General features: G+C 45.1%; 1 protein-coding gene and 1 long non-coding RNA gene across 6 annotated transcripts in view; one reads left to right on the forward strand and one right to left on the reverse strand.

The window, feature by feature from the left end:
- LOC310742539 overlaps nt 1–27,636 on the forward strand; it is a 44,040-nt gene that overhangs the window by 7,017 nt on the left and 9,387 nt on the right. Inside the window, exon 2 of the long non-coding RNA XR_014538530.1 lies at nt 4,290–4,364. This is a non-coding gene — a long non-coding RNA (uncharacterized lncRNA). The remainder of the gene's footprint in view (nt 1–4,289; nt 4,365–27,636) is intronic.
- Nucleotides 1,238–27,532, reverse strand: LOC310742290 (protein FAM47E-like). Of its 5 annotated transcripts, none has more exons than XM_083571544.1 (8): nt 25,150–25,276; nt 23,936–24,320; nt 20,762–20,916; nt 17,076–17,229; nt 12,743–12,922; nt 10,660–10,812; nt 9,168–9,245; nt 1,238–1,737 (listed from the first exon to the last, which is right to left on the reverse strand). In XM_083571544.1, the coding sequence occupies exons 1-8, from the start codon at nt 25,167–25,169 to the stop codon at nt 1,612–1,614; spliced, it is 1,251 nt and encodes a 416-aa protein (XP_083427670.1). In that variant the 5' UTR covers nt 25,170–25,276; the 3' UTR covers nt 1,238–1,611. The 5 variants fall into 5 exon arrangements, with proteins under 5 accessions (XP_083427670.1, XP_083427669.1, XP_083427668.1 ...); XM_083571543.1 differs by lacking the exon at nt 1,238–1,737 and adding an exon at nt 1,767–2,864 and having other exon boundaries at nt 25,191–25,258; XM_083571542.1 differs by lacking the exon at nt 1,238–1,737 and adding an exon at nt 1,768–2,864 and having other exon boundaries at nt 25,261–25,352.

The following is a 27,636-nucleotide window of genomic DNA, read 5'->3' on the forward strand; positions in this document are numbered from 1 at the left end:
CCCCTTAGTGTTAATGTTGCCATTGCAGAACTCAGGAAGGAGGATAAGGACAATAGAAGAATGATTTGGCTCATTGCTGTCACTATCTGTGGCTCCACCTACTGTTGGGGTGTGTTCACATTAGAGAGTGGTGAAGTCCTCACCCCACCCTGTGCATTTCACAGCTCTTTCCCCCTCTAAATGTTTATTCACATCAGCATTGCTTCAATTCGGTTCTGTTCATGTACATACCAGGAGACAGTGATGGTGGGGTCAGGACAACTTAGGAACATTTAAAGGACTCCAGTTGATGTGAAACTTGTTGGGCAAGCAACACATCAAACAGTAGTATCTCATAATGAAGAACAGGATAGATATGCATTTTGGATGTCATGTGAACATAGATTAGAAACACAGAACTGGAAACACAGTGAGTGTGCAGTAAACACAGGTGTGAACATAGCCTTGGTCTCCCTGCCTCCCATCCTATCAGTCTCAAGAGGAACCAGCCACTGCTGCTAGGATCCAATAATAAGAATAAGAAAAAGAAAAAAAATTATTTATACCCCGCCCATCTGTCTGGGTTTCCAAGCCAGAGGACAGTCCCTTTAAGGTCCTCTGCTTCTCAGGGACGCAGGTGGCACTGTGGGTTAAACCACAGGGCCTAGGACTTGCCAATCAGAAGGTCAGCAGTTCGAATCCCCGCAATGGGGTGAGCTCCCGTTGCTCGGTCCCTGCTCCTGCCAACCTAGCAGTTTGAAAGCACGTCAAGTGCAAGTAGATAAATAGGTACTGCTCTGGCGAGAAGGTAAACGGCGTTTCTGTGCGCTGCTCTGATTCGCCAGAAGTGGCTTAGTCATGCTGGCCACATGACCCGGAAGCTGTACACTGGCTCCCTCGGCCAATAAAGCGAGATGAGCACCGCAACCCCAGAGTCGGCTACGACTGGACCTAATGGTCAGGGGTCCCTTTACCTTACTTCTCAGGGAAGGGATGGCGCCTACTAGGAATGATGTGGCTGCAGAATTAGAGGAATAAAGCCATCCTTTTGGGGAGCAAGCTGCTTATTCAGAGTTCTTTAGGGTGCTGCAACTAATTGGCTCAACTTGCAACTTCATGGGTTGAAATTGGGACAGAACATATGTTTTCTGTCATGATGATGATGATGATGATGATGATGATGATGATGATGATAATAATAATAATAATAATAAATATTCACACTACATTGAAGAACAAAATCAGGTAGTAATGTTGGTCAAGCTCAGAGACAAAGCTTTTTTTATTAGATACAGCCAGTATTTAAAATGCAGTATGTAAATTATTGTGTTAAACAACAGTTACACTTACAATACATGTACTAAGTTTCTCCTAATATATAATGTCTGAATAATTCTCTCTACTACCCCTGTAATAGTAGACATTTTAGTGGCCAATTTTTATTTGAATTTTATGGCCTCACCCATTTCCTTAGTTAATTTATCTGTGTGTGTAACAAATTATGCTCGTCTCTGCAGTTTCTGATGAAGGGAAGTGTGAAATCTGAAACAACTTTGGCAATCTCTTTACAAGTAACTTTTTGCCTTGGTTTTTCATAAGGAAAAACAGGCACTCGCTGACCAGGATTGATTCTTAGAAGACTGAGGAGGAATTCAATCTCATTTCTTCAAGGGTCTTCATAGATAATCTCCTTGAGGAAGGGTCATCCTCCTCTAATAGCTTGGCAGAATTATTTGCAGCCAACATCTGCAGAAGGAACTGAAGCAGACAAACACAAGAATTATCATGTTGCCATGGCAATAAGCTACATAGGGGGCTGCAACTTTTTCATGGTAAATCACAACTTAATTGTATTTCCTGTGGCATATTAGCCATTGTCTGATGACTACATCAGTTGTTGCATCAATGTAAGAAACAAACTTGCTGTGTTAAAGTAAAATTGGTAACCAGCTGAGACAGCTTTCACAGTGTGTGTGGTCAGATGGGTAAGCCAGTGTGGTCCAGTTAGTATTCTGTTGGTCTTGGGCCGCCTAGGCCAACTCCATGCCTTCAACAGGTTTTGGATTACAACTCTTATCATCTGCAGCTGAAGCTGATGGGAGTGCTAATCCAAAACATCTGGACGGCACCAAGCTTGGTTTGGGAATTTAGGAAGTTTTATTTCACATCTTGTGCTAGTCAGAGTGGCTGCAACTCTTATGCTACAGATCAGCTTGCAGCCACTGCACTGTGCATGTGGAGCCCACTTAGAGAACCTCAGAGGCAACAATAAACCTGAGTGGAAAGTCAGGATTGAGGAGACTTAATTAGGGCACAGCATGCATCTCTCAAACAACTACTTATTTCTGATTTTTCTAACTGGGCTCTATGCGAGCAGCCCCCTCTACGTTCCAAGTTAGGTATAAACCTTTCCCCTTCCGTGCCACTTTGCTAACAGATTTTATTTTTCCTGTGCAAAGAGATTCTGTCTCTCCCTTCACACGGAGTATTCAAAAGCTGTGGCAGCCTCATGGTGCAAGATGTGCTTCATGACTTGATTTTGCTGAATGTATAAAAACAGGCTCCAAAACGAAAGTAGTGCAAAGAGACAGGATCAATAGGAAAGAAAATGTATGTGGATATAACCACACATTTCCAAGAATGATCTAAAACATTATTTATTCATGTTATAAGTAGAGACCGGGTCGGGGGGAACAGAGGAAAGGTTTCCTTTTCAAATAAATGGGAGGAAAGCAAACACTTTTCTTGAACTCCTCTAGTTTAGCTTCATGCAGCTCCTTCAGGTTCTCGGATGAAGATCTGTTCAAGTCCTTTGCTCCAGTCTTCTTTGTCTTAGTTTTCCCTGTTAGATCGCCAAACGTTTTGGCTTTGCAAACAGCTTTGCCCTATCACGTATAAATGTGCATTAATATGGTCACAGGGAAGAGGTTTGGGGAAGTTTTTGGTATCATATACCCCCTTAGTTTCTAATGGTAAGATACCCATATAGCATATCTGCCATACTGAAGTGAAGTGGAGCATCCACACCCAAAATGTAGAAATTAGACCTGAAACCTTATCTGCATAAGAAAGCTGCTGTAGGGAATCACTTGCAGGATTAGGAAGTGTTAGGCAGAAATGAGGACCTGAACGAGCATCTACCGTATTTTTTTGCTCTATAAGGCTCACTTTTTCCCTCCTAAAAAGTAAGGGGAAATGTGTGTGCGTCTTATGGAGCGAATGCAGGCTGCGCAGCTATCCCAGAAGGCAGAACAGCAAGAGGGAGTGCTGCTTTCACTGCGCAGCGATCCCTCTTGCTGTTCTGGCTTCTGAGATTCAGAATATTTTTTTCTTGTTTTCTTCCTCCAAAAACTAGGTGCGTCTTGTGGTCTGGTGCGTCTTATAGAGCAAAAAATATGGTAAATGCAGCAGCCATCTATTTCTCTCAGGAAGATGCATGTTCAAATTCACATCACTGTCCACATTCTGGCACAACCAGAATATTGTGGGTTGCCTTGATGCTTAGCTGAAGTGGGTACTAAGTTAAACTGAGTCTTTCTTTCTTTCTTTCTTTCTTTCTTTCTTTCTTTCTTTCTTTCTTTCTTTCTTATTGATTGATTGCCTGCCCTTCACCCTAAGGTCCCATCGCTACTTACAACATTAAAGCACAATATTACATGTTAAAAATCACAAAATAAGGCGGGTGCTAAAAATATACACTTCAAGTGTCAACAGCCAGGGTAAAGAGGTGAGACTTCGGCATTCTCTGGAAGCTGTATAATCAAAGTGCCAAGCAGAGGGAAAGACGGAGTCCCACAGCTTAGGGGCTGCCACAGAGAATGCCCTCTCCTGAGCCATGTTTTCCCTCTGGGGGCAGAGGAACAACCAAGCTTGCCCCTCTGCTCAGGGCTGGCCCAGGATGTTTTGCTGTTTCAGACAAAACAGAAAATGCCACCACCTTTTCCTCTGTCGTGCCCCCGCCTTCCCCGGTGTGCAGGAAGAAGTGGGCGCAGAGAAAATGGGAGCGGTAGCCAGGTACAGAGGTGCCACTCACCTCCAGAGGCTATATCTGCCACTGAGGAAAGCTCACTTTGAACAGGGGGGCAGCTGGCAGCAAAACAGGACATTACTGTGAGGCCCGAGAGCAGGAAGCCCTCTTATACTGTGAGATTTTGCAGCCCAGTTTTGCAAGCCACTCAATTTGGCAACCCTGCAGAACTGGCCACAGAGGAGGGGCCGCAGTCCTCCTTGCCCACTCTTTGTCCTCAGGTTGGCCCTGGGCACAGTCTTCCAAGGATAAATAATTAAGGGTGCTTTGTTGTGTTGTGCAGGTGTCATCTCCAAGAGGAAGGTTGCTCGCCTGCCTTCTCCCCACCCGCCACGAAGCACTACCACACCAGAACATTGTGAGTAATTATTCCAGTTGGAGGGTCCTTAACTTTATGGGAGCAGCACAGTTGTTGCAGCAGAGGCAGACGGTGTGGGATGTTTCCTTCAGGAACAGCCAGGGGCAGGGCTGAGTGTGTGTCAAATCAGCCCATTGTGCCTTCAGGGCCCACAGGGACTTCTTGTTCTACTTTGTGTTGGTTTTTTGTCCGCTTTGCAAAAATGCTTGAGAATGCAATTTATTCTGCTTAGGGCTGCCACTCTTTTATAAACAGGCACTTTGTGACTTTGGGAGCTGCATAACATGCAGAATGACTGCTGGTATAACATAGTGTAGCCTTCCCCAACTCCCATCAGCCCCAGTCAGCATGCGTCCAAAACATCTGGAGGGCACTGTTATGTACTAAGTTGAATAGGATCCAAAATGCAGCAGTCTGATTGGTCCTAGAACAATAGGATTCAGAATGCAGCAGTCTGATTGGTCCTAGAACAATGCAGCAGTATGATTGGTCTGCAGGAGCCACTCAATCCAGCTCCAGGTGGAAGTGAATCCACAAGCTGATTGGCCTACAGGAGAATCCCGGAATTAGCCAATCACATGCAGCCCATTGTGTAAATAATGTATATAAAGCAGATATTGTGGGGGAACTTCCATTCCTCCTCACCACTATGAGCTGAATAAAGAGCATGAAATCCACTCTCGACTCCGAGTATATTTCAGGCACAAAGCTGGGGAAGGCTGGCAAAGTGGTTTACACTACAATCCTATAGGGATGGAAGTTAAACTGACACCCCATGGATTTTCCCAAATTAGGTGAAAAAAGATAGGTCGAGTAGAGGAAACTCTCTCCACAAACACCCCATCTAAAAGCAGCTTGATGGGTGCAATTCCCACTAGAAAAATGGCATTGCAGGGGGATAGGGGAAGGTTTATTCCCCCCTTAATGGCTAATTTATATTCCACCTTTCCTCTTAACATAGTAGCGTTAGGCGTAAACAACATTTAAAAGACAATAATCCATAAGTAATTAATTAAAATAATTAGAACCAGAAATAGCATGGCAGGTAATGAAAAGATCAGGTCATCATAAAATAGCAAGGTTGATGTTCTTCTGCCCTCGCTGCTGCAGCCACAGTCCATTTGCCCCCATCCCCATGTGCACAACTGCTCCAATGCAAAGAAAATGATACCCAATCTGCTGAAATGTTGGCTAAACCTAGCTCTAACCAAAAATTTAACCCAGGGTTGATACCTCTTGAATGCTCCCAGTCTGAACTCAATTTGCAACTGATAGTCATTGTTTTCACTGTGTTCATGATTCTTAATTGTTGCAATATTTCTTATCCTGACCATGAATTCTTAACTTTATTGTTTTATTGTTTTATTGCTTAATAGTGAGCGATATGGGCGGTTTACAATGAAATACGGTACAGTAAATAAAATAAAATTACTCTACAAGAGTGTCATAAAATATATACAAGCATTCTCTATCTTAAAAGTCCTGATTCAGAGAAACAGTCTTGGACCACCTTGCTTCGAAAAGCCAACAAAGCATGACAGCTGAACTGTCTTCATCACGGAATTACCTAAATACGGGTGCCACTACCAAGAAGATTCAGTCTTATGCCAGCCCACTGTGCGTGTGATCAGTGTTATCAAAGGCTGGCGAGAGAGCTAGGAAAACCAGGAGGGATGTTGATGTTTCTATCTATCTCCTGGCAGAGGTCATCCATCAGCTTGACCAAGGTAATGGCTGTCCTCAAATCGGACTGTGATAAGTTCCTGTTCTTTGGATCAGCCTTGCAAAATTGTTTCCACTTTCCACTACTGTATACACCAAGGCTGTACTGTACTGTACACACATTATGTTGCAACATTATGTTACTGTACACCCACATTTGTCGCCACACATACATTTAGCAGAATACTGTTGCTGTTCATTGATCCTTATGCATATACCCATACAACGCATGTGCTTGTGGCCGTTGTACAATCATTAAGTGCACACTTAGAATCAGAGTTGGAAGGGACCCCAAGGGTTCATCTAGTCCAGCCTTTCTCAACCTGTGGGTCCCCAGATGTTGTTGAACTACAACTCCCATTACCCCTAGCTAGCAAGGCCAGAGCTCAGGGATGAGCTCACCCCATCATTCTGCCCGGACACTGAGGTCCAGCGCCGAGGGCCTTCTGGCGGTTCCCTCACTGCGAGAAGCCAAGTTACAGGGAACCAGGCAGAGGGCCTTCTCAGTAGTGGCTCCCGCCCTGTGGAACACCCTCCCACCAGATGCCAAAAAGAACAACAACTACCAAACTTTTAGAAGACATCTGAAGGCAGCCCTGTTTAGGGAAGCTTTTAACGTTTGATGCATTCCTGTATTTTAATATTTGGTTGGAAGCCGCCCAGAGTGGCTGGGGAAGCCCAGCCAGATGGGCGGGGTATAAATAATAAATTATTATTATTATTGTAGTTCAACAACATCTGGGGACCCACAGGTTGAGAACCACTGATTCTAGTCCAATCCCCTGCAATGCAGGAATACGCAGCAGGCGTGTACGGGGATCGAACTCGCGATCTTGGCATTATCAGCAGCACCAGGCTTTAGCCATGTGAACTAACCGGATGGCCTCACTGGGGGGGGGGTCTTAGGTGCGCATAACACAAAATGCAGCATATGAAGCGAACTGCAGCCCAGAGTGCAAGGTGAAGTGGCACAGGTGTGTGTTTGTGTGCAGCATCTTGGAGAAATGTCCTGGTTTAATACTCCTCCCCTCCTGCCCCTTTTCTGCAAATCACATCTTTGTGAGGGTGCTTTCCAAGAAAGAAGCAGCTGCGACATGTGGCTGCATTGTAACAAGTAGGGGAGGCTACTTGTTGTTTCCATAGTAAAAGGTAAAGGGACCCCTGACCATTAGGTCCAGTCGTGGCCGACTCTGGGGTTGTGGTGCTCATCTCGCTCTATAGGCCGAGGGAGCCGGCGTATAGCTTCCGGGTCATGTGGCCAGCATGACTAAGCCGCTTCTGGCAAACCAGAGCAGTGCACGGAAATGCCGTTTACCTTCCTGCAGGAGCGGTACCTATTTATCTACTTGCACTTTGATGTGCTTTCGAACTGCTAGGTTGGCAGGAGCAGGGACCGAGCAACAGGAGCTCACCCCGTCGTCGTGGGGATTCAAACTGCCGACCTTCTGATCGGCAAGCCCTAGGCTCTGTGGTTTAACCCACAGTGCCACCCGCGTCCCTTGTTTCCATATTACAGCCCTCCAATTTATTCCCTGCCAAATTCTGCATGCCTCCAGATACCAGCAGTTGTCCTGTTAATATCCTTTTTGAGAAATGCATGGTTGCCTTTTTATCACTGAAACAAACACAAAGGGTTATATTTAACAGAGCTTTATGCAGAGTACACACATTGAATGAACACCGGAAATCTAAATTCTATACATCCGTGTGAACTTGTATTATTTAGATGGTTTTTTGTTTGTACTGTAGTTGCAAGTTTTTAAATATTGCTTTTTAATATTGCATTTTAAATGGCTGTCATCCGCCCTGGGAACTTAGAGGGAGGAGTGGGTGATAGTAACTATAGTAATAGTATAAATTAATCAAGATAGCTAAGTTAGGCCCTCTAATTTCAGTGGGTGTACTCTGAGTAAAACTTAGTTGACTACCATCCATTAGGAGAAGAATGAACCAACACAACACAAAAGCACCTAAAACACACTGGAACTGTTGCGCTCAGGTTCTGCTTGCGAACTTCCTCTCGACAGCTGGTTGGCCTCCATGAGAACAGCATGTTGGAGTAGATGGGCCTTTGACTTGATCCAGTAGGGGTTTTCTTACATTGATATAGTCTTATAAATCACAGTTCTTAAATAGGGAGAGGATTATGTTAGGCGATAGTTTGTACTGTATATTGTTTCAGAAAACCTGCAAAGCATGTTTGGTCAGCAGTGAAACAAAAGAAAATGCATAGGAAGAGCCTAAGTTATGAACCAATAAGTCCCTGGTTCGATTCTCTACCATTAATTAATTGATCTGATGGCCATTAGCATACCTCCGTCAGCATTAAGGGGATAATATTAAATAAAACTGCCTTGCCTTTACAAGGTCGCTGGGAGAACAACTGAGAAAATATAAATCAAGCACTTGAACACTCTTGTGCTATGTAAATGCTACAAGTTCCCATAACATCTCAAATCATTATCTTATTTCTTCACACAGTGGATGGTTAAACTATGGGACTCCCACATGATATAGTGAAAGCCACAAATTCGGCTAATTCCCTTCTGGGCAACCTTCTGGGGGCCAGTGGTGGCCAGGGCCAGAGGCAAAAGGGGGGGCAGAGCAATTAATGTAAATTTTACCCTTATACAGTAGGGTACTCTCTACACACACGCACACGCTCCTCTATCCTCCATCCAGACAAGCAGCCGTCACAAGGCAAAAATACTCAAACGTGTGAAGCATAGCAGGTGAGGGGTGTGGCCTCAGGAAGGTGTGGTTAGATAGGGTGTGGCCTAGGTAGGATCTCAAGGGCCAGACAGAGAGGGCTGGAGGGCCACATCTGCCCCTTGGCCTGAGGTTCCCCACACCTGCTCTAGACCAAACCTATAAAACCCATCAGCCATGCATGATGCCTGATTTTGCCGCCTTGACTGCGAAAACAAAGGGTTGTCAAGCACTAGTAAGTCAAGTTAGGCTTGGCAGGTCATACATGGTTGGGAAGGTTTGATGTAGCCACATGAAAACGCTGCCTTTACACAGCTGCAGCAGCTTCAGTTCTGATCTCTAGTTGTATCACAGAAAGTGGGATTTGCTCACCTGAGGCTTCCTGTAGCCTTTCCTGTCAAGAAATTGCTCAAAGGCGTAGATTGCATGGAACCCACTTGCCTCCTCCACCTGCAACAATAGATATTACTAATTTCACACATGAAAGGAATGTTCAGACACTATTTCCCACATATTCAGGTTTACCTATATCATTGCCCCTAGGGACCAGAGGCACACCAGCGCACCTGGGTAATTTTCTTACAAATAAGGTAAACAAATTTTGTGGTGCATTTTCCATTCACATTTATTATTTTGTGTGTCAGTTTCTGAATTGCTGCTCATTCAGAAACTTTGGAACTGTTTGCTTATACTTGTTCACTGCGACATCAAAAAGCACTGTTTCTATGAGTGAAAATCTTAGCCACCATGCATCAAATTCCACTTACTGATCTTTCAGAGCTCTGCAGCTGTGTTGAGTGGTGAAATTCCAACCCACACTGCCCCCCCTCTATAAATAGGGAAATCCTGACAGATACCCAAGGACAAAATCCATGACACCTCATGTCAGTTGTGAATGGCATTCAAATTACCACTTTTCACGCTTCCCAAAGGCCACCAGCGCCTGCTTTTTGTCACACAAAAAAGGAGTTCCTTGAATGCATGTGTCTATTCAAAACTGAGGCAAAGGGAGTGCATTTGGTACCTATATAAAGGTAAAGGTAAAGGGACCCCTGACCGTTAAGTCCAGTCGTGGACGACTCTGGAGTTGTGCTGCTCATCTCGTTTTAATGGCCGACGGAGCCGGTGTTTCTCCGCAGACAGCTTCCAGGTCATGTGGCGAACCAGAGCAGCGCATGGAAACTCTGTTTACCTTCCTGCCAGAGGTTTACCTATTTATCTACTTGCACTTTTATGTGCTTTCAAACTGCTAGGTTGGCAGGAGCAAGGACCGAGCAAAGAGAGCTCACCCCGTCGCAGGGATTCGAAGCGCCGACCTTCTGATCAGCAAGCCGTAGGCTCTGTGGTTAAGACCACAGCGCCACCTGCATCCCACTGGTACCTATATAGGTAAAGGTAAAGGGACCCTTGACCATTTGGTCCAGTCGTAACCAACTCTGGGGTTGCGGCACTCACCTCGCTTTATTGGCTGAGGGAGCCAGCGTACAGCTTCAGGGTCATGTGGCCAGCAGGACTAAGCCGCTTCTGGCGAACCAGAGCAGCGCACGGAAATGCCGTTTACCTTCCCGCCGGAGCGGTAACTATTTATCTACTTGCACTTTGACGTGCTTTCGAATTGCTATGTGAGCAGGAGCAGGGACCGAGCAACGGGAGCTCACCCCGTCACAGGGATTCGAACCGCCGACCTTCTGATCAGCAAAGTCCTAGGCTCTGTGGATTAACCCACAGCGCCACCCGTTTACCTATATACTCAAGCACAAAAGCATCGATGGAATATGGCTAAAAATTACCAACATTTATTTACCTCATGAATGCCCTATATCAAGACTTGCCCAGCATGGAACACTATGGGCAATTTCATTACCTTTGGGGCCGCCTTCTTCTTCCTTAAATCCATAAAGGATTGCAGACATACAGGGATTTCTTCCTCATCTCTGACTTTTTTCTTTTTCCATTTCTTGGGGGGAAGATACCAGGCTCCATATTTAATCTTGTCCCATTTTGGCGGAGGAGGTGTCTGATAGGCAAAAGAACAAGGGCACGGTATTAAGTGGGTTGTTGTTTTTTGCCATGTCTGTCATCTTATAAATACAGTGGTACCTCGGGTTAAGTACTTCATTCGTTCCAGAGGTCTGTTCTTAACCTGAAACTGTTCTTAACCCGAAGCACCACTTTAGCTAATGGGGCCTCCTGCTGCCGCTGCACGATTTCTGTTCTCATCCTGAAGCAAAGTTCTTAACCCGAGGTACTATTTCTGGGTTAGCAGAGTCTGTAACCTGAAGCGTCTGTAACCTGAAGCATATGTAATGAAGGTACCACTGTATTCATTTTGTGCTTACATCTCACCATGATGGCATAAAAATTACTCACAATCCATGCAGTCTTGTTGGTCTGGCATGCAACGGAGGCTGATCCATTAGGGCAAGTGCAGGGGTTGCCCCACCAACGTCACTCTGCCCCCAGGCAACCCCCATACCTGCTTGCCTTCCAACTTGCAACCAGCCCGTTGGATGTCATTGCCTGTTGGCTTCCTCCTCTGTAGCCTCAGTGCTGCCCTTGCAGAGCTCAGCAGAGAGGATGTTATGTACTGAGTTGAATAGGATCCAAAAGGCAGCAGTCTGATTGGTCCTAGAACAATAGGATTCAGAATGCAGCAGTCTGATTGGTCCTAGAACAATATGGTCCAGAATGCAGCAGTCTGATTGGTCCACAGGAGCCACCCAATCCATCTCCAGGTGGAAGTGAATCCACGACCTGATTGGCCTACAGGAGAATTAGCCAGTCCCGTGGGGCCCATTGTGTAAATAATGTATATAAAGCAGACATTCTGGGGGAACTTCCATTCCTCCTCACCACTATGAGCTGAATAAAGAGCATGAAATCCACTCTCGACTCCGAGTATATTTCAGATGAAGATGTAACAAAACTAGAATTAGTTGACTCTGGCTCTGCCTGTCCTTGATCTTGGCTCCGCCTACTGTTGGCCTCCTTGCCTTCCACTCTACCAGCCCCAACGAGCACTACCCACCTTCGCTGGTATGGATGGGGGAAATCCTGTTGCAAAGCTAAGAGGGAGGGGAACACAATGTTTTGGGGAAAGATGTCCCTTTTCCCCAAGGAGAGAACAGTCCCCAAATGTTCCTTTACAGGGGGGAAATATTGCAACATTAGGGCGCCACCTGCACTTCTGTAATATCCGCAACCTTGATTGCACCAATCCTTGCCCTCACCTCAGACTTATTTGTGTGCCTAGGAAAGCAACCAAGGAGCAAACGCACTTGTGCCCATCAGGCTTGGACGTTAAGGATCAATAAAGGATGCAGGGAACAACTGTGAGTCCTATTCAACTGCAGACCATCTTAAGGGCCAACTTTCCCTACATATTCCCACCAGTTGGTGGACATTTTCCTGGTATCTAATGAAGAGAGAAGCCACCAGCCTGCAGATCTCTGTGAATGCAGTACTACAGAGTTCCCAGCAAGTGGCAATCTAAGAACACTGTTCTGAGTAGCAGAAATGCCAAACAATTCATAACCCTCCAGATATCCTTTCGCTTGTGCATTCATGATGGCTTGTGATCATGACGGTATCAGGCCAGTTATATGCAATCTGGCTTTCAATACTGTTTTGCACCTGCAGAGATTTCAGGGCAGTCGTACTGCTTCGTTTCCAAACACTTCATGTCCTGTAAGCTCCTGCTGAAATTATTTTTGTAACACAAATGTTCTGGTTTATTTTTTGTGCCACTTTTGTTGTGCTGTAGTGCAAGAGTGCCCCTCCAGATGGAAATAATATGGCAACACCGAGGGAACACTGCACAATGATGTGTGGAAGCTCCAGTATAAATCCACAAGAGTTAAGCAACCACTCCTTTCCCCACCCGTCCCACTGCCATTGCTTTGCTCAAACTCACAGCCCACTGAAACTGGGATTTTCTTGCAATTTACCTTCATCGAGTTCTTGATGGTTTGCCAGTCCGGACGGCGCCCCAGGCACTCCTTCAGCTCTCCTGGCACATTGTAAAGCTTCACAATTTTCATGGGCGATGACGTCTTGGATTCTGATTCGTAGCTTGTGTCAAACAATTTCATGATGGTGGCTTCGTCAATGTTATACTTTTCGACTCCCTGGAATTGGAAGCCCAAGAACACTTTCAGAAGGCAGCATTTCAGTCATTGCAAACACTCTCTACGGAAGATAATAGCGGTCAGCTGCACATTTCAGCAGATGGGCAAGGGCCTGGAAGAAGACTAGTTGTGTCACCAGCTCTAATTGTCACAGCTTTTAGAGCAAAAACCTTGGCCTCTTGTTTCGCCACCGTTAAGTCACGCTGATTAACTGTGGGCATATGACTGGAGTCTTTTAGGGTGTTGTGCATTCACACATACACTCAAAAGACAGCAGGTTACTTCAGCAGCAAAGAGTTGTTTCGTTGTATGGAGGAGTCACTGGTTCACATGGAGAAGCCATTTTCAGTGGTGCCCAGTGATGGAAGTGTGGACAGCTGTATTGAGGCAGCAACAAGTATTGAAATTTTGCGCCCTTAACAATTTTGTGCTAGGGCAACCTCCCCATGCTATAATAATAATAAATAATAATTATTTATTTATACCCCACCCTTCCCAGTTAAAAAAACGGGCTCAGGGCGGCTAACAAAAAAATTTAAAACACTTAATTATAAAAGCAGCATAAATACGGTATAAAAACATAAATGACAATAAAATTCAAAAATCAAAAAGCACTCAGATAATCCCTAGGGCTAGCTGGCTGAATTGGTCCTACTTGGGCCAGCAAGGAGGCCAGGGGAGAATTTGCTGTGGGGTCTCAGAGCGGGTGATCTTCATAAAAGGGGAGGGGGAGGGAAGAGAAGGGAAATAAAAGATTAGGCTAAATTCAAATTAAAGGCCAGGTGGAATAGCTCTGTCTTACAGGCCCGACAGAAGGAGGTTAAATCCTGCAGGACCCTGGTCTCATGGGACAGAGCATTCCACCAGGTCGGGAGCCATCACTGAGAAGGCCCTGGCCCTGGTGGAGGATAGTCTGACTTCCTTAGGGCCCGGGACCTCTAAACTATGGTTATTCATGGACCTTAAGGTCCTCTGCGGGGCATACCAGGAGAGGCGGTCCCATATGTTACTGCCCCAACATTCAAAATCATACTTTCCTTGCCTGCAACCCGAAGTGATGTAATATAAGGGGGGCGGACTTTACTTCTTGATTCTACTAGTCATCTGCCCTAGAGGAGATGACTAATGAGACCTGAAAGTGAAGTCACTCCAAAGATTTCATCGAATAACACTATATCACCCACCTTCCTGCCTCCAAACCACGTTGCTCCAGAGAGCACCCAAAATCACATGCAAAGAGGGGGAGAGAGACCACAAACAAACAAGTCATCAGAAGAGAAATAAGAATATAACCCTTCACAAAGCTCAGCTCTTCCCGTGGGACTGTTCCAGAATGTTATCTCTCTTAATTTGGAGGAGGAAGCCTCAGTTCCTGTTAATTTACCGTATTTTTTGCTCTATAATACTCACTTTTTCCCTCCTAAAAAGTAAGGGGAAATATGTGTGTGTCTTATGGAGCGAATGCAGGCTGCGCAGCTATCCCAGAAGCCAGAACAGCAAGAGGGATTGCTGCTTTCACTGCACAGTGATCCCTCTTGCTGTTCTGGCTTCTGAGAATCAGAATTTTTTTTCTTGTTTTCCTCCTCCAAAAACTAGGTGCGTCTTATGGTCTGGTGCGTCTTATAGAGCGAAAAATATGGTATATACCAGAACTGGTTGAAAGCAAAATGCTTGTTCTATCCTTTCCCGTTACTTTTTTTAAAAAAGTATTTATTAGAGTTTTTGAACATGTGTGCAATAAACAAATAGACAACTACACGACAGAAATGTATGGCTCACATTATGTAAGCTATTTATGCATCTAAGTGCTTGGCTGTAACAAAGAAACAAGTGGGGAAATAGCTAAATTATACTGGCACAAAGACCCACATGTGTCTGAGTAGCAGGAACTGTGAGAGGCCAGGGTTACTATGGATCTGTATTGTGTTAAAATATGCAAATTATAAGATAACCAAAGTTCTAAAACCACATCGTTTTTTGGGACTCCACACAGTGCTCTATTATACTGTATGCAGTAAGTTTTTCCCGCTAATGCTAAAGTGCAGACGTTAAACCACTAGCTTTATACCCTGCTGCTATTTTTTAGGACCTCACAAGATTGACCAAGTCATGCTGCACATGAATCACACGGGAGACTTTCACTGATGTTGAATTAACAAGTTTCTCAGTTCCTCTTTTCTTTTGCTTTTTACTCAACAGCAGAACAAAGATTAAGAAATGTGTCAAAGTTCCCCTGACTATGTATTTTTGTATTCTGATTTCTGAGTGAACAATTCTTCTTCTATTTTGCCTACTGTATTGTTAATAGCTAAGGGTGCTTTCAGAATCCAAATGGGGGCTTAATATTGCAAACAACACCCAATATTAAGGTTACTGGATTTTATGCCAAAAGAGTAAATCTGAATTAAACGAGGAAAAATGTGGACTGACATTTTGATGCCGATGATGTTGTGTGGACACTGCAAAAAATTGCATGTGTAAGAAGCACCCATCACACATTAATACTCTTCTGGAAACACAGCGGTTTGACTTCATCCCCAGAGGTGAACTCCATTGTCTCTCAAGACAGACGGATGTCAACAATAACAACAAGCACACTAAAATAAATAAGGATATTACAAACATATCCATTATGCTTAGTGAGCTGGTGGTGCCCTATTTTGTGCTAAGTTTTAAATACTGCACAGAGACTGGTCAAAGGACTTTACATTTATGGAAGATGAACACAGAAACAGCTATCAGGTGGGATGCTGAAAAAATCCCTCACATAGCCATTTTCTACAAATATTCTGTGTTTCGTGAAAGTAGTCTGAACACACATTTTCAGCCTGAAAACAAATGCAAATATGAATCAGACCACATCCACCACACTTCAGAATGTTGCTCTATCTCAGGCATAGGCAAACGCAGCCCTCCAGATGTTTGGGGACTACAGCTCCCATCATCCCTAGCTAACAGGACCAGTGGTCAGGGATGATCATCATCATCATCATTTATTATTTATACCCCGCCCATCTGGCTGAGTTTCCCCAGCCACTCTGGGCAGTTTCCAATCGAGTGTTAAAAACAATACAGCATTAAATATTAAAAACTTCCCTAAACAGGGCTGCCTTCAGATGTCTTTTAAAGATAAGATAGCTGCTTATTCCCTTGACATCTGATGGGAGGGCGTTCCACAGCAGATCTTGGATTTGGATAATAATAATAATAATTTATTATTTGTACCCCGCCCATCTGGCTGGGTTTCCCCAGCCACTCTGGGCGGCTTCCAACAAAGATTAAAAATACCACACATGTCACACATTAAATGTCACACATTAAAAACTTCCCTGAACAGGGCTGCCTTCAGATGTCTGCTAAATGTCAGGTAGTTGTTTATTTCCTTGACATCTGATGGGAGGGCGTTCCACAGGGCGGGCGCCACTACCGAGAAGGCCCTCTGTCTGGTTCCCTGTAACCTCGCAATGAGGGAACCGCCAGAAGGCCCTCGGCGCTGGATCTCAGTGTCCGGGCTGAACGATGGGGGTGGAGATGCTCCTTCAGGTTTACAGGACCGAGGCCATTTAGGGCTTTAAAGGTCAGTGCCAACACTTTGAATTGTGCTCGGAAACGTACTGGGAGCCAATGCAGATCTCTCAGGACCAGTGTTAGGTTGTCCAGTCACCAGTCTAGCTGCCGCATTCTGGATTAATTGCAGTTTCCGGGTCACCTTCAAAGGTAACCCCACGTAGAGCGCATTGCAGTAGTCCAAGCGGGAGATAACTAGAGCATTCACCACTCTGGCAAGACAGTCCATCGGCAGGTAGGGTCTCAGCCTGCGAACCAGGTGGAGCTGGTAGACAGCTGCCCTGGACACGGAATTAACCTGCGCCTCCATGGACAGCTGAGTCCAGAATGATTCCCAGGCTGCGCACCTGGTCCTTCAGGGGCACAGTTACCCCATTCAGGACCAGGGAGTCCTCCACACCCACCTGCCCCCTGTCCCCCCAAAACAGTACTTCTGTCTTGTCAGGATTCAACCTCAATCTAGATGACCTTCAGGGGCCTCTTGGACTCTATGATTCTATGACTTTTATGAAGTCCCCCATTCTGGATCAGCTGAACCCTTGATGGTTTTGCCCTGAAGTCTGCCATTGCACCTCTCTTAGCTTACCATTGAGCTGACCCACTCAACAAACTCCTTCGTTGCACGCTTTACATTCTCATCCAAGGGAGGAATATAGGCTATTTGGGCTGCCTTTTCTCTTTCACTCACTTCTTTTTTACTAAACCACGTATAAGGGTTCTTGCTTTTAGGCGCCCAGGGCCTAAAGAGAAATGAAAAATACATCATGATCATCAAGTTTCTGTCACACGGAATCGATTACATTTCCCTCCCCCCCCCCTGCATTTAATTGAATGGGGAGGAATAACATAGTGACGACTTTATTTCCATATGTTACATGATTTCACCACAGTGGATAGTGAGGGGAATAATGTACCGGTAACTTTTTGGTGGAAGAACAACTGCAGCGGAACAGAAACAGTGCTGCGTGTGTTGAATATTGAGCAAAATGGACAATTATGCCTTCTTATATCCCAGAACAAATCCCTGCAAAAGATTCCCAGAGTTTCGTGTGCAGGATCTGGTACTGTAAATGATCTGGCTTGAGTTCTGCTGCTACCATGGGCCATGTCAGATATACGTATAAGCTGAACAAGCTACAGCTTAGGGCCCCACTCTCTTGGGGCCCCCAAAAAAGTTAAAGGGGGGGAAACTGGATGCACATTTCCAAAATATAACATAAAAAAACAAATAAAATAAAAACTACATACAGTAAGAGTGTTTTGTGTTGTGTTTCTTTGATAAAATACATTTTTTGTTATGTGCAAATGGCTTTAGATACCTATTAGGTCCATAAATTACCATATAGCATATATTCAACACAAAAAAACAGTGGCAATTTGTTGTTGACAAAGGACAGCTGGACATATAAAGGGCCCCATTACCTTCAGTAGCTTAGGGCCTCATCACACCTAAATCCAGCCCTGACCATGGGATACCAGTTACCTTGTTCCCACATTAGTCATCAGAGTCATCCAGCTTATCTTATTTCCTTATGTGGAAATGCTATAAGTGCTGTATGGCAAAGAAAGATGTTGGCGAGAAGTCATCACAATCATAGATTCAGAGGAAAGGCAAGGAGAGCAAAATGAGAAGTGGCAGATTTTTGAGAGATTTATTGTGCCTTTGCAGTAGCTTTCGAGAAGGGAAACTCTTGCAACATTGCCTGCTTATAGATAGGATCAGTTTCTATGGGTTGTGTCAAGTTCCCAGAGGATGCTCTTAATGAGTGGTCAATAAAGGTCAAAATATGTAAATAAATACGGGCCTCAAAATAAGCTCTGCTCTGTTTATCTCTCTGTTGCATCTCTCTCTGATTACAGGAAAATAACCAAGCTGTGTGCTTTCCATGTGGCTATATGGGTTTGCAAGGCAGATTCAAAAACTGGGACAGGCACTTAGCATGGAATTCTCCAGCTTGACAATCCCAGCTACCATTGCCAGATCCCAGAATGGATGAAGGTAGTTGGTGTCTAGGAGAATAACATTTTTGCTGACTACACCACAAGCATTCTTGATATATAAAGGTAAAGGTAAAGGGACCATTAGGTCCAGTCGTGACCGACTCTGGGGTTGCGGCGCTCATCTCGCTTTATTGGCTGAGGGAGCCGGCGTACAGCTTCCGGGTCATGTGGCCAGCATGACTGAGCCGCTTCTGGCGAACCAGAGCAGCGCACGGAAACGCCATTTACCTTCCTGCCAGAGTGGTACCTATTTATCTACTTGCACTTTGACGTGCTTTCAAACTGCTAGGTTGGCAGGAGCTGGGACCGAGCAATGGGAGCTCAGCCCATCACAGGGATTCGAACCGCCGACCTTCTGATCGGCAAGTCCTAGGCTCTGTGGTTTAACCCACAGCACCACCCGCGTCCCTATTCTTGATAAGTAGCTTCCAGGAATTCAGCAGTTTGTTTTGCAGCCTGGGCTAAGTAGGGTGAGTTGGAGCAAGCGATAGTACTGCTGCCATATCCCTCAGCTACAAGACTGCCCTGTTAAGCCATATCTCCTTCCTCCGCTCCTTATGAGAAGATGAGAGATTGCATCATCGTCATTATTTAAAGTGAGACATAGAAGCATCATACAAAATCGAATGTTTTGAGGCACACTTGCAGAAAACCCAACAGACATCAAGCTGTTTCTAATGGTTAACCTCTAAGCGAATGCACTTCTGTATTTCATCACACCCAGAGGCGTACCTAGGCTCACTTGTGTGCTTGGCAGTGTGTGGTGTTTGCCTCCTAGGTGGGTCATAAGGAAAGGGTTAAATGAGTGTGACGTGATTGGCCAGTGGAAACTGATAGTAGTTAGAGTGGGAGTTGGAGTGGTGTGGTGTGGAGTTCAGTTGAGAGTTGGGAGTTGAAGAAGGAAGAGGGAGGAATAGTCTGTGGGTTGGTCGTGTTGTGTTGTGAGAGAGAGAGAGGAATTGTTAGGTGGAGTCAGATAGTTAGTTGGGATAATCAGTTTGAAGTTGTTAGGAATGAATAGGACAGTTAAGGAACTAAGATTAAGAAACTGACAAGAAAATTGACTGAAACCATAAGCTTCTTCATGCCTATAAAATAAACTTGATTATTTGTTAATGTTAACAACTGACTGGACTCCGTGTGTAGCCGTGAGAAACGGGTTGGTGGCAGCGAAGAAAGCAAATACAGTGGTGGCACAGGGTCAATAGACCGTCAAACGTCCGGGAACCCTGTGTGATCGCCACACAGTGCCTCCGAAGACCATGGACCAGAAACACAAAGTTTGCTTTTTGCCACCTTTCAGACTCTGCCATCGATTTCCTCCATGGCCATCAGGGTTGGGTCCACTCTGCTGTGTTCAGCCTCTCCTCCTCCTCCTTTATTAGTCCATCTGTCTGAGTGTGCAGACAGGCAGATGGGCTCTTGGCCACTCTGAACCAGAGTGGAAAGCTGTGATTTCCATGCCCACTGGGCCTGTGCCCATGGGAGTAGCTAGGGGGGCAGCTTCCTCCCCATCAATTAAATCATAAAAAATACTTAACTAACTGACTGACTGCATCAATAGTTAAAGCTATGGTTTTCCCAGTAGTGATGTATGGAAGTGAGAGCTGGACCATAAAGAAGGCTGATCGCCAAAGAATTGATGCTTTTGAATTATGGTGCTGGAGGAGACTCTTGAGAGTCCCATGGACTGCAAGAAGATCAAACTTCTCCATTCTGAAGGAAATCAGCCCTGAGTGCTCACTGGAAGGACAGATCCTGAAGCTGAGGCTCCAATACTTTGGCCACCTCATGAGAAGAGAAGACTTCCTGGAAAAGACCCTGATGTTGGGAAAGATGGAGGGCACAAGGAGAAGGGGACGAAGGACGAGATGGTTGGACAGTGTTCTCAAAGCTACCAGCATGAGTTTGACTAAACTGCGGGAGGCAGTGGAAGACAGGAGTGCCTGGCGTGCTCTGGTCCAGGGGGTCATGAAGAGTCGGACACGACTAAACGACTAAACAACAACAACAACTGACTGCATCACAGATAACACAGTTCTGCCCCCCACAACATAAAGCCTGCCCCCTCCTAAAATAAATCCTGGCTATGCCCATGGCTGTGCCCTTGGTGAGGGCCACCCTAGCCAACCCCTAGGTATGGCCCTGGTCACACCGCAATCCATTTCAAAGGAGCAGAAGCTCCAAAGTCACCCCAGAGTTAACAGGAGATCAGCTTAGGGCGGTCTTCTTTCGCATTACACATTTCACCTCCTGCAACACTGTACTCACGGGGTTACTTGGCTGAAGTCTGACTCTGACTTTTTGTCATACTGCTGCCACCGATACTGAACTGTAGGGGGAACCACTTCTGTTTTGCTATAGTCAGGTGAGCCTCTGGCCAGATGCATTTCAGGGTCTAGGAGCTTCACCACGTCCTGAAACATCTGTGGGTAAAGCAAAGGGAAGTTGAGGCCTCAGAAAAGTGGCTGCAGAAACCCAGACTTGGCCTTGCAATTACATATACATGTCATGTATATATTTACTCTCACAGCTTCAGGGATATGATTTTGAACAGTTGGGGTTGAGTCTTTTTTTTCCTTTTCAATTCTCCATTCTCATTCAAGTGCACGGTTTCTCCTGCACTGTTGTTGTTTTATAATATTTTTATTAGTTTTAATTAAAACAAACATCATATAAAAATATACATTGAAAAGAAAAATTTAAAATAATAAAACTGTAACATTTTTCATACTGTTTATACAATTAATGTAATATCCAAATGTGGGATTTCTTAAATCCCTTGATTTCCCTCCGCCCTCTCCATGGTTCCATTATTTTGTTATTAGTTCAGGCATGTCCAAATTGTAATCTCCATCTATTTGTATCTAATACTATCATTTGGGGTTGAGTCTTGGTCCTTGCTAGGAATGCACAAATCTGTTAATTTTGATTTCTCTGTTTCTCATTCTTCAAAGCTTGAGTTCACTTAGCCACATTTTCACATCAGTTTCCTTTTTGTTTTAGTGTGAATTTCCCCTAGCATATATGCTAGGATGTAATGTTCCCTAATATAATGCATATTTCTATGTTCTTTTCACTAACATATGCCTTCTTATGCACACAATACACTGCTATATACATGTTAATCGGCCGGAAAACTGCACTGCAAAATCTGAACAATTTTCTGAAGAAGGCTGTGTTTCATTTAGCAAATTGTTTCAGAATGTGCCAATTAGATAGGCTCATTTTTAAACGCAAACTAAATCAATTCCCACCCTGTCTCTGCCATCCCTAAAGCCTTGTATAGCATTACAGCCCTCTCCCAACCATTAATTTGTTTGCTTAAAAGATTTCTAACTTGCTCTTCAGTGGCGTTTCTAAGGTAAAATACAAAATACAAAAATAAATACAAAAAGAAGATACGTTTAAAAAGTAAATTAAAATACACTAAAGAACTTTGGAGAATAAAAATATACCGTATTTTTCGCTCGATAACACGCACCTGACCATAACACGCACATCGTTTTTAGAGGAGGAAAACAAGGGAAAAAACATTCTGAATGAAACAGTGGATGTATCATTTTTGTGCTTCATGCTGTGGCCACAGACATGTGATCTGATGGTGAATTTGGGGTGACCCAATGCAAAAATCCTGAGAATCCCTGTGGATCCATGCTTTGTAACCACGTTTTTGCACCATTGCAGCCCCAGGCAACAGTGGGTGTGTGATTTTGGGGGGGGGCAGGCTGTAGCCATGGACATGCTATGTGCTCTGATGGTGAATTTGGGGTGACCCAATGCAAAGATCCTGAGGATCCATGTTTTGTAACCACGTTTTTGCACCATTGCAGCCCCAGGCAACAGTGGGTGCGTGATTTGGGGGGGGGCAGGCTGTAGCCATGGACATGCTATGTGATCTGATGGTGAATTTGGGGTGACCCAATGCAAAGATCCTGAGGATCCATGTGGATCCATGCTTTTTAACCACATTTTTGCACCATTGCAGCCCCAGGCAACAGTGCGTGTGTGATTTTTGGGGGGCAGGCTGTAGCCATGGACATGCTATGTGATCTGATGGTGAATTTGGGGTGACCCAATGCAAAGATCCTGAGGATCCATGTGGATCCATGCTTTTTAACCACATTTTAAGTGGGGAAGGAAGGAAAAATACAGAATGGACAAGGAGCACGAGAGGGGTGTGCAGAGAAGCAGCTGGCTAAGAATGCAGGAGAGGGGTATAACGGGAGGGAGGAAAGGAAGGCAAAAGTTTTCCCTCACCTACCCACCCAAGCCAGCCAGCTCTCTCTCTCTCTCTCTCTCTCTCTCTCTCTCTCTCTCTCTCTCTCTCTCCCTCCTGCATGTTTTCAGCAGCACAGAGACGACACTCTGCTTTCCCCTCTGCTTGCCTGGAGGGGAGGGGCTTTCCCTGCTCTTTGTTCCGTTTGAGCAAACACAGCAAGGAAACAGAGGAGGGTGGGCAGTAAGACCCTGAGGCAGAATGCAGGAAAGCAGCCACTTCCTCTTTTCAGGTTTCCCTTCTCCGAGACGCGCGATTTGATTTTTGCCTGATTTTTTTTGCCATTTGGCTCCAGGGACCACACATTCGCTCAATAACACGCACAGACATTTCCCCTTCCTTTTTAGGAGAAAAAATCTGCGTGTTATAGAGGGAAAAATACGGTATTAGCCTGGCCCTCGATAGGTAACAGTGTTGGTGCCTGGCAGGCCTCTTGGAGGAAGGAATTCCACAAAAAGGGTGCAACGGCCAAGAATACTCTGTCTCCGATTGCCACTACTCTTATTACTGATGGCAGGATTAACTGGAGGAAAGCCTCTGAAATTACCTGAATATATGGGTACATTGGTATAGAAACAGACATTCCTTCAAGTACCTGAGTACATTTATTTCCTTCAGTAGATACATATATTGTAAAGGCAAACCAACTTTTAATATATCTACCCATTTTAAAAATACCATGAGTTTCTGTGTAAGCTTTTCCATGTAGGCCACACAGTCTTTTTGATACCAGTACAGTGGTACCTCGGGTTAAGTACTTAATTTGTTCCGGAGGTCCGTTCTTAACCTGAAACTGTTCTTAACCTGAAGCACCACTTTAGCTAATGGGGCCTCCTGCTGCCGCCATGCTGCCGGAGCATGATTTCTGTTCTGCTCCTGAAGCAAAGTTCTTAAACTTAAGCACTATTTCTAGGTTAGCAGAGTCTGTAACCTGAAGCGTCTGTAACCTGAGGTACCACTGTAAGTGATTGAAGCAAATGTTTGGTGCGGTTTAATGCAAAGAGTTAAAGTATTTGCCCCTCCCTCTATTTCCTTGGCTATTCTTTGGTCAAAAAGTGAGAATGTGAAATGTGGAATTAAGGGTGAAGGAACCTGAAACTCCCCCTTGTGATTGAATGTACATTGGTGGAAACTTGTCGATGATGATGATTTTTATTATTATTTACCTCTGGGGGCAAACTGTCCTCCAGATGAGGATAAAGGGCAAGTGGATGTTGGGTCAGGCAGCGCTCAGTCTGTGCAATGTACTCCTTTTTGGCTCTCTGAGAAGCACTGAGCTTGGAGAACACAATGTCGCTTCTGGTCTTCAGTCCCGTGTCTGTATATGGCACAAGCTGTGAAGGGCCTGGTTTTTTGTACTCTAGAATTACTGGTACGGGCCCCTTTTTGCCTCGGATGATGATGTTATCAGAAGGGGGAGGGTAGCCATTTCTGAAGTCATCCAGGCCACTTTTCAAAAATCTCCATCGCTGGCCGTTGAGGGCATCAGAAAACTTCTCTTTGTTAGCAACGCGCTCTTGAAAGCACTTGGTAGCCAGTCTCTCCTTATACCTGAAAGCAAAGCATTATGGTCAACACCTGAAGCAAATCAGTCCCAGCCTGGATACCCCAGACTGTGCTAGAACTCAACTGGAGACTCTCAAGTGGCGTAGTGGGTCACTGGGTCTGGCTGATAACCAGAAGGTTGGTGGTTTGAGCCCATCCAGGGATGGCTGCGGACAGCATTGCATTGCATTGGGTTCCAACTGTACAGTTCTAGGATTCTTTGATTCTATGGGTGTCCCCACAGTATTCACCTGAGCCATTCCACCACAGTTATTTTGTGTTCTGCTCAAAATTAGCATTTAATTGGACTAGATGACTGAGAAGACAGGAGTGCTTCCAGACGGTTGCTATTTCTGGGGGGAATTCAGTCATATACCGGCAAACTAATGAATCACCCCACTCAGAACATTTCAGAGAAATATCTAGCTTTTACCTAGTCATTAGCTGCCATTAAGGAAGTATCTTCCTTATTACTGGATAGGCCAGTAATCTAGTAACAAAAGGCATCAACCCTTTTCTGAACAAATATTAGGTCTCCCTATCCTGCTCTTGTTTTTGTTTTTTTCCTAAGGCCAAACATTTTCCTGCTAAAAGAAAAAAGAAATTAAGAAACAGGTTAACAAATACATGGTTGGTTAAGTCAAAGCACAATTTGTTTCCCCTTTACTGAATTCAGTCCCCTTAAAGAGAAACAGTTAAAAGTTAACCCCTTTTGCAATTTCTGTTCAGACCACCAATGTTAACAATACAGCAATACAAGATTCAGGAGCATCACAATTCTTCAGGCTCCGAACCCCGTTTGCTGCTGACGAAGCACAAAAATCTCAGAGCTCACATGGTTCCTCTAGTATCCATAAGATTATGAGTTTCATTGACATGGTTAAACCAAGGATATGAGAGTCCCACTTTGTGACATCAGAGCTGCATTGTGGAAAGAGGTATTTACATAAGATAGCTCAATTGTCTTCACTCCTTCGGGACAGGAAGTATTCAAAAACATGTTTCTTGCTGTCCTAAAACACTCACAAAATAATTGCTGTCAGTTACACTCCTTTGTGAAGTCACATTTCTGGTGAGTAAATAGTGGGGGAGGAAATAGGCTATATGCAGTGCTTAAAAAAAAATGTTAAGGGGCACTCTCATTTTGGCTGCTACCCCTCCACCTCGCCCCCTTCCTTCCCCCAACCCCCGGACAAGGGACTCAAGGCAGCGGCAGTGGCGCTGAGAGGACGGGAAGGCCCCTGGCGATGGCGATGGCAGAGTTGGCTTGAGTGAGGAGAGACAAGTGTTCATCAGCTGGCTCTAGCCTGGCAAGAGGAAGAGGAGGAGTGCCGTCGCCTCCATCGCAGCCGCCCCAGACTCCCCTCCCTGGGCACCAGCAGGGAGAATGACAGAGCTCCAGTCTACGCTGCTACTGCGGAGACAGCTGACATGTCGGTCCGGGCAACACAAAATCTTTAGGGGTACGCATCCCCCTGGGTCCCCCCAGAAAAAAGCACTGGCTGTATGCTAGATCCTTCTAACCCCTCGATCCAGCAGATATAAAGCAGGCTAGCTTCCTGTGTTGAGATGACCGTCTGAGTGATGGGCAATTAAGAGAAAGGAAAGTGGGCTCTGTGTGAGATGGCAACTCAGAGAGAGAGGGATAGTGTCTGAGATTAGAGTCGAAAGAGGCTGTAGTGTGACCTAGAAGTAAAGCAGCAAACTGGAAAGAGAGTCAGAGTAACTTTGAGAGCAATGCTTGATTCCTGTTTGAATCCAAGGCTGTGGCTTTGGGAGGAACAAGGCCTTTTTGGGGTGTTGATGATGTGAACCCCTCCCTCGGGGGCTCAGGTTGTATATATGTGTGAATAAACCATTTATCATAAAGACACCACAGTCTCCGCTGTGCCTCATTCCCAAAAGGAAACACAGACCCTTGGTAAGCATATGGAACCCCTGGGATCTCACAACGCTTGGACAGTGGAATGGTATACAACAGCATTTAAAATACAGTATTTTAGGCCTTTTAGTGACGAACCTCTGTAAGGCAACTTCCGTTATAGAAATGTTAAATCACAAACCAGTCACAATCAAACATTATGCATAATCAAACGCAATCAAACATTGAGTCTGTGTGTATTACAGAGAGAGAGAGAGAGAGAGAGAGAGAGGTATAACTCTTCCGGAATATTGCACAGTACAAAATAACAAGATGTAACCCTCTACTCATGTCCATTTGGCTTAAGCCCAACATTTATCTATAGCTAGAGGGTGTGTGCATGTGTGCAAGGTAGGGTTGCCATACGTCTGGGAAAACCCGGACATGTCCTCTTTTTTGGGGGGGGGTTTGCTGGCAACATGCCCATCCGGGCAGATTTTTACATTTTAAAGGAAATGTCTGGTTTTTCAGTGCTTGGGCTCAGGTGGTGCTGCTCTACACACTGAGGCTGCTGCCAACCCGAGCCGGTGAAAGAGATGCACAGGCACGGCGGCTGTAGATTTGCTGTCTGGAAATGCTTTTACTGTATGCTTTTATGTTTTTCTTGCTGTAAACCACCTTGATTTGTTCTTACGATATAGCAGTATACAAATAAAATTAATAAATAGAAAAGAGACTTCCCAGCTAGTGGAACTGATATCTGAGCCCCGTCAGGAAGTAAGCATCTCTTAAAGCAGCGGTTCTCAACCTGTGGGTCCCCAGATGTTGGACTACAACTCCCATCATCCCTAGCTAGCAAAAGCCAGAGCTCAAGGATGGTGGGAGTTGTAGTCCAACAACATCTGGGGACCCACAGGTTGAGAACCGCTGTCTTAAATTGTTCTGGAATAACTGTCACGCCAGCTGCTCATCATCACAATACAAGCGTTTGGATCCTTGCAGAAACACATCTCGTTCAGTTCCGTGGAGTACTCGCTCCTTGGCTCACCCTGGGGGGTAGTTCATGGTGATGGATGCAAGGGCTCTTGCAACTGTGGATGAGATGAGGGCTCAGCTGCGAGCCTCTGCTTCTCCCTCGGCCAGGCAAGGCAGAACAAAGCAGCGCTGTGAGCCTCTAACTTCCAGCAACCAGTTCAAAGCCAACCATTCATTCGTTCTCACGCTGGAAAAGACTCTGGTTGCCAGGAGACAGTGGTGGCCAAGCTGTGGCAACAGTTGGCGGACTAACTGCCACAAAGGCTCTGGCTTACATTCTCTGAACTAGTGTTGAAGCTAATTCCCCTCTTCCCCATATTCGCTCCTGCAAAATTTGATGCTAAACGTTCCCTAGATATTGTGGCAAGTAAGTGGGGGACATAGTAGAGATGTGTAAAATTAAGCACGGTGTGAAGGAAGGAGATA

The sequence above is a fragment of the Podarcis filfolensis genome (genome assembly GCF_964270895.1).
Source record: "Podarcis filfolensis genome assembly, chromosome: 9".
Taxonomy (NCBI): Eukaryota; Metazoa; Chordata; class Lepidosauria; order Squamata; family Lacertidae; genus Podarcis; species Podarcis filfolensis.

What these genes read in the sequence shown, in the direction of transcription:
- LOC310742290 (XM_083571540.1), bottom strand. Translation starts at nt 25,169, where the DNA reads ATGGATACTAGAGGAACCAT. An exon ending in ATGGATACTAGAGGAACCAT is followed by an intron (nt 24,321 to 25,149) that starts GTGAGCTCTGAG and finishes CTTTGCTTTCAG; the next exon opens with GTATAAGGAGAGACTGGCTA. An exon ending in AGAAGAAGGCGGCCCCAAAG is followed by an intron (nt 9,246 to 10,659) that starts GTAATGAAATTG and finishes CTATTGTTGCAG; the next exon opens with GTGGAGGAGGCAAGTGGGTT.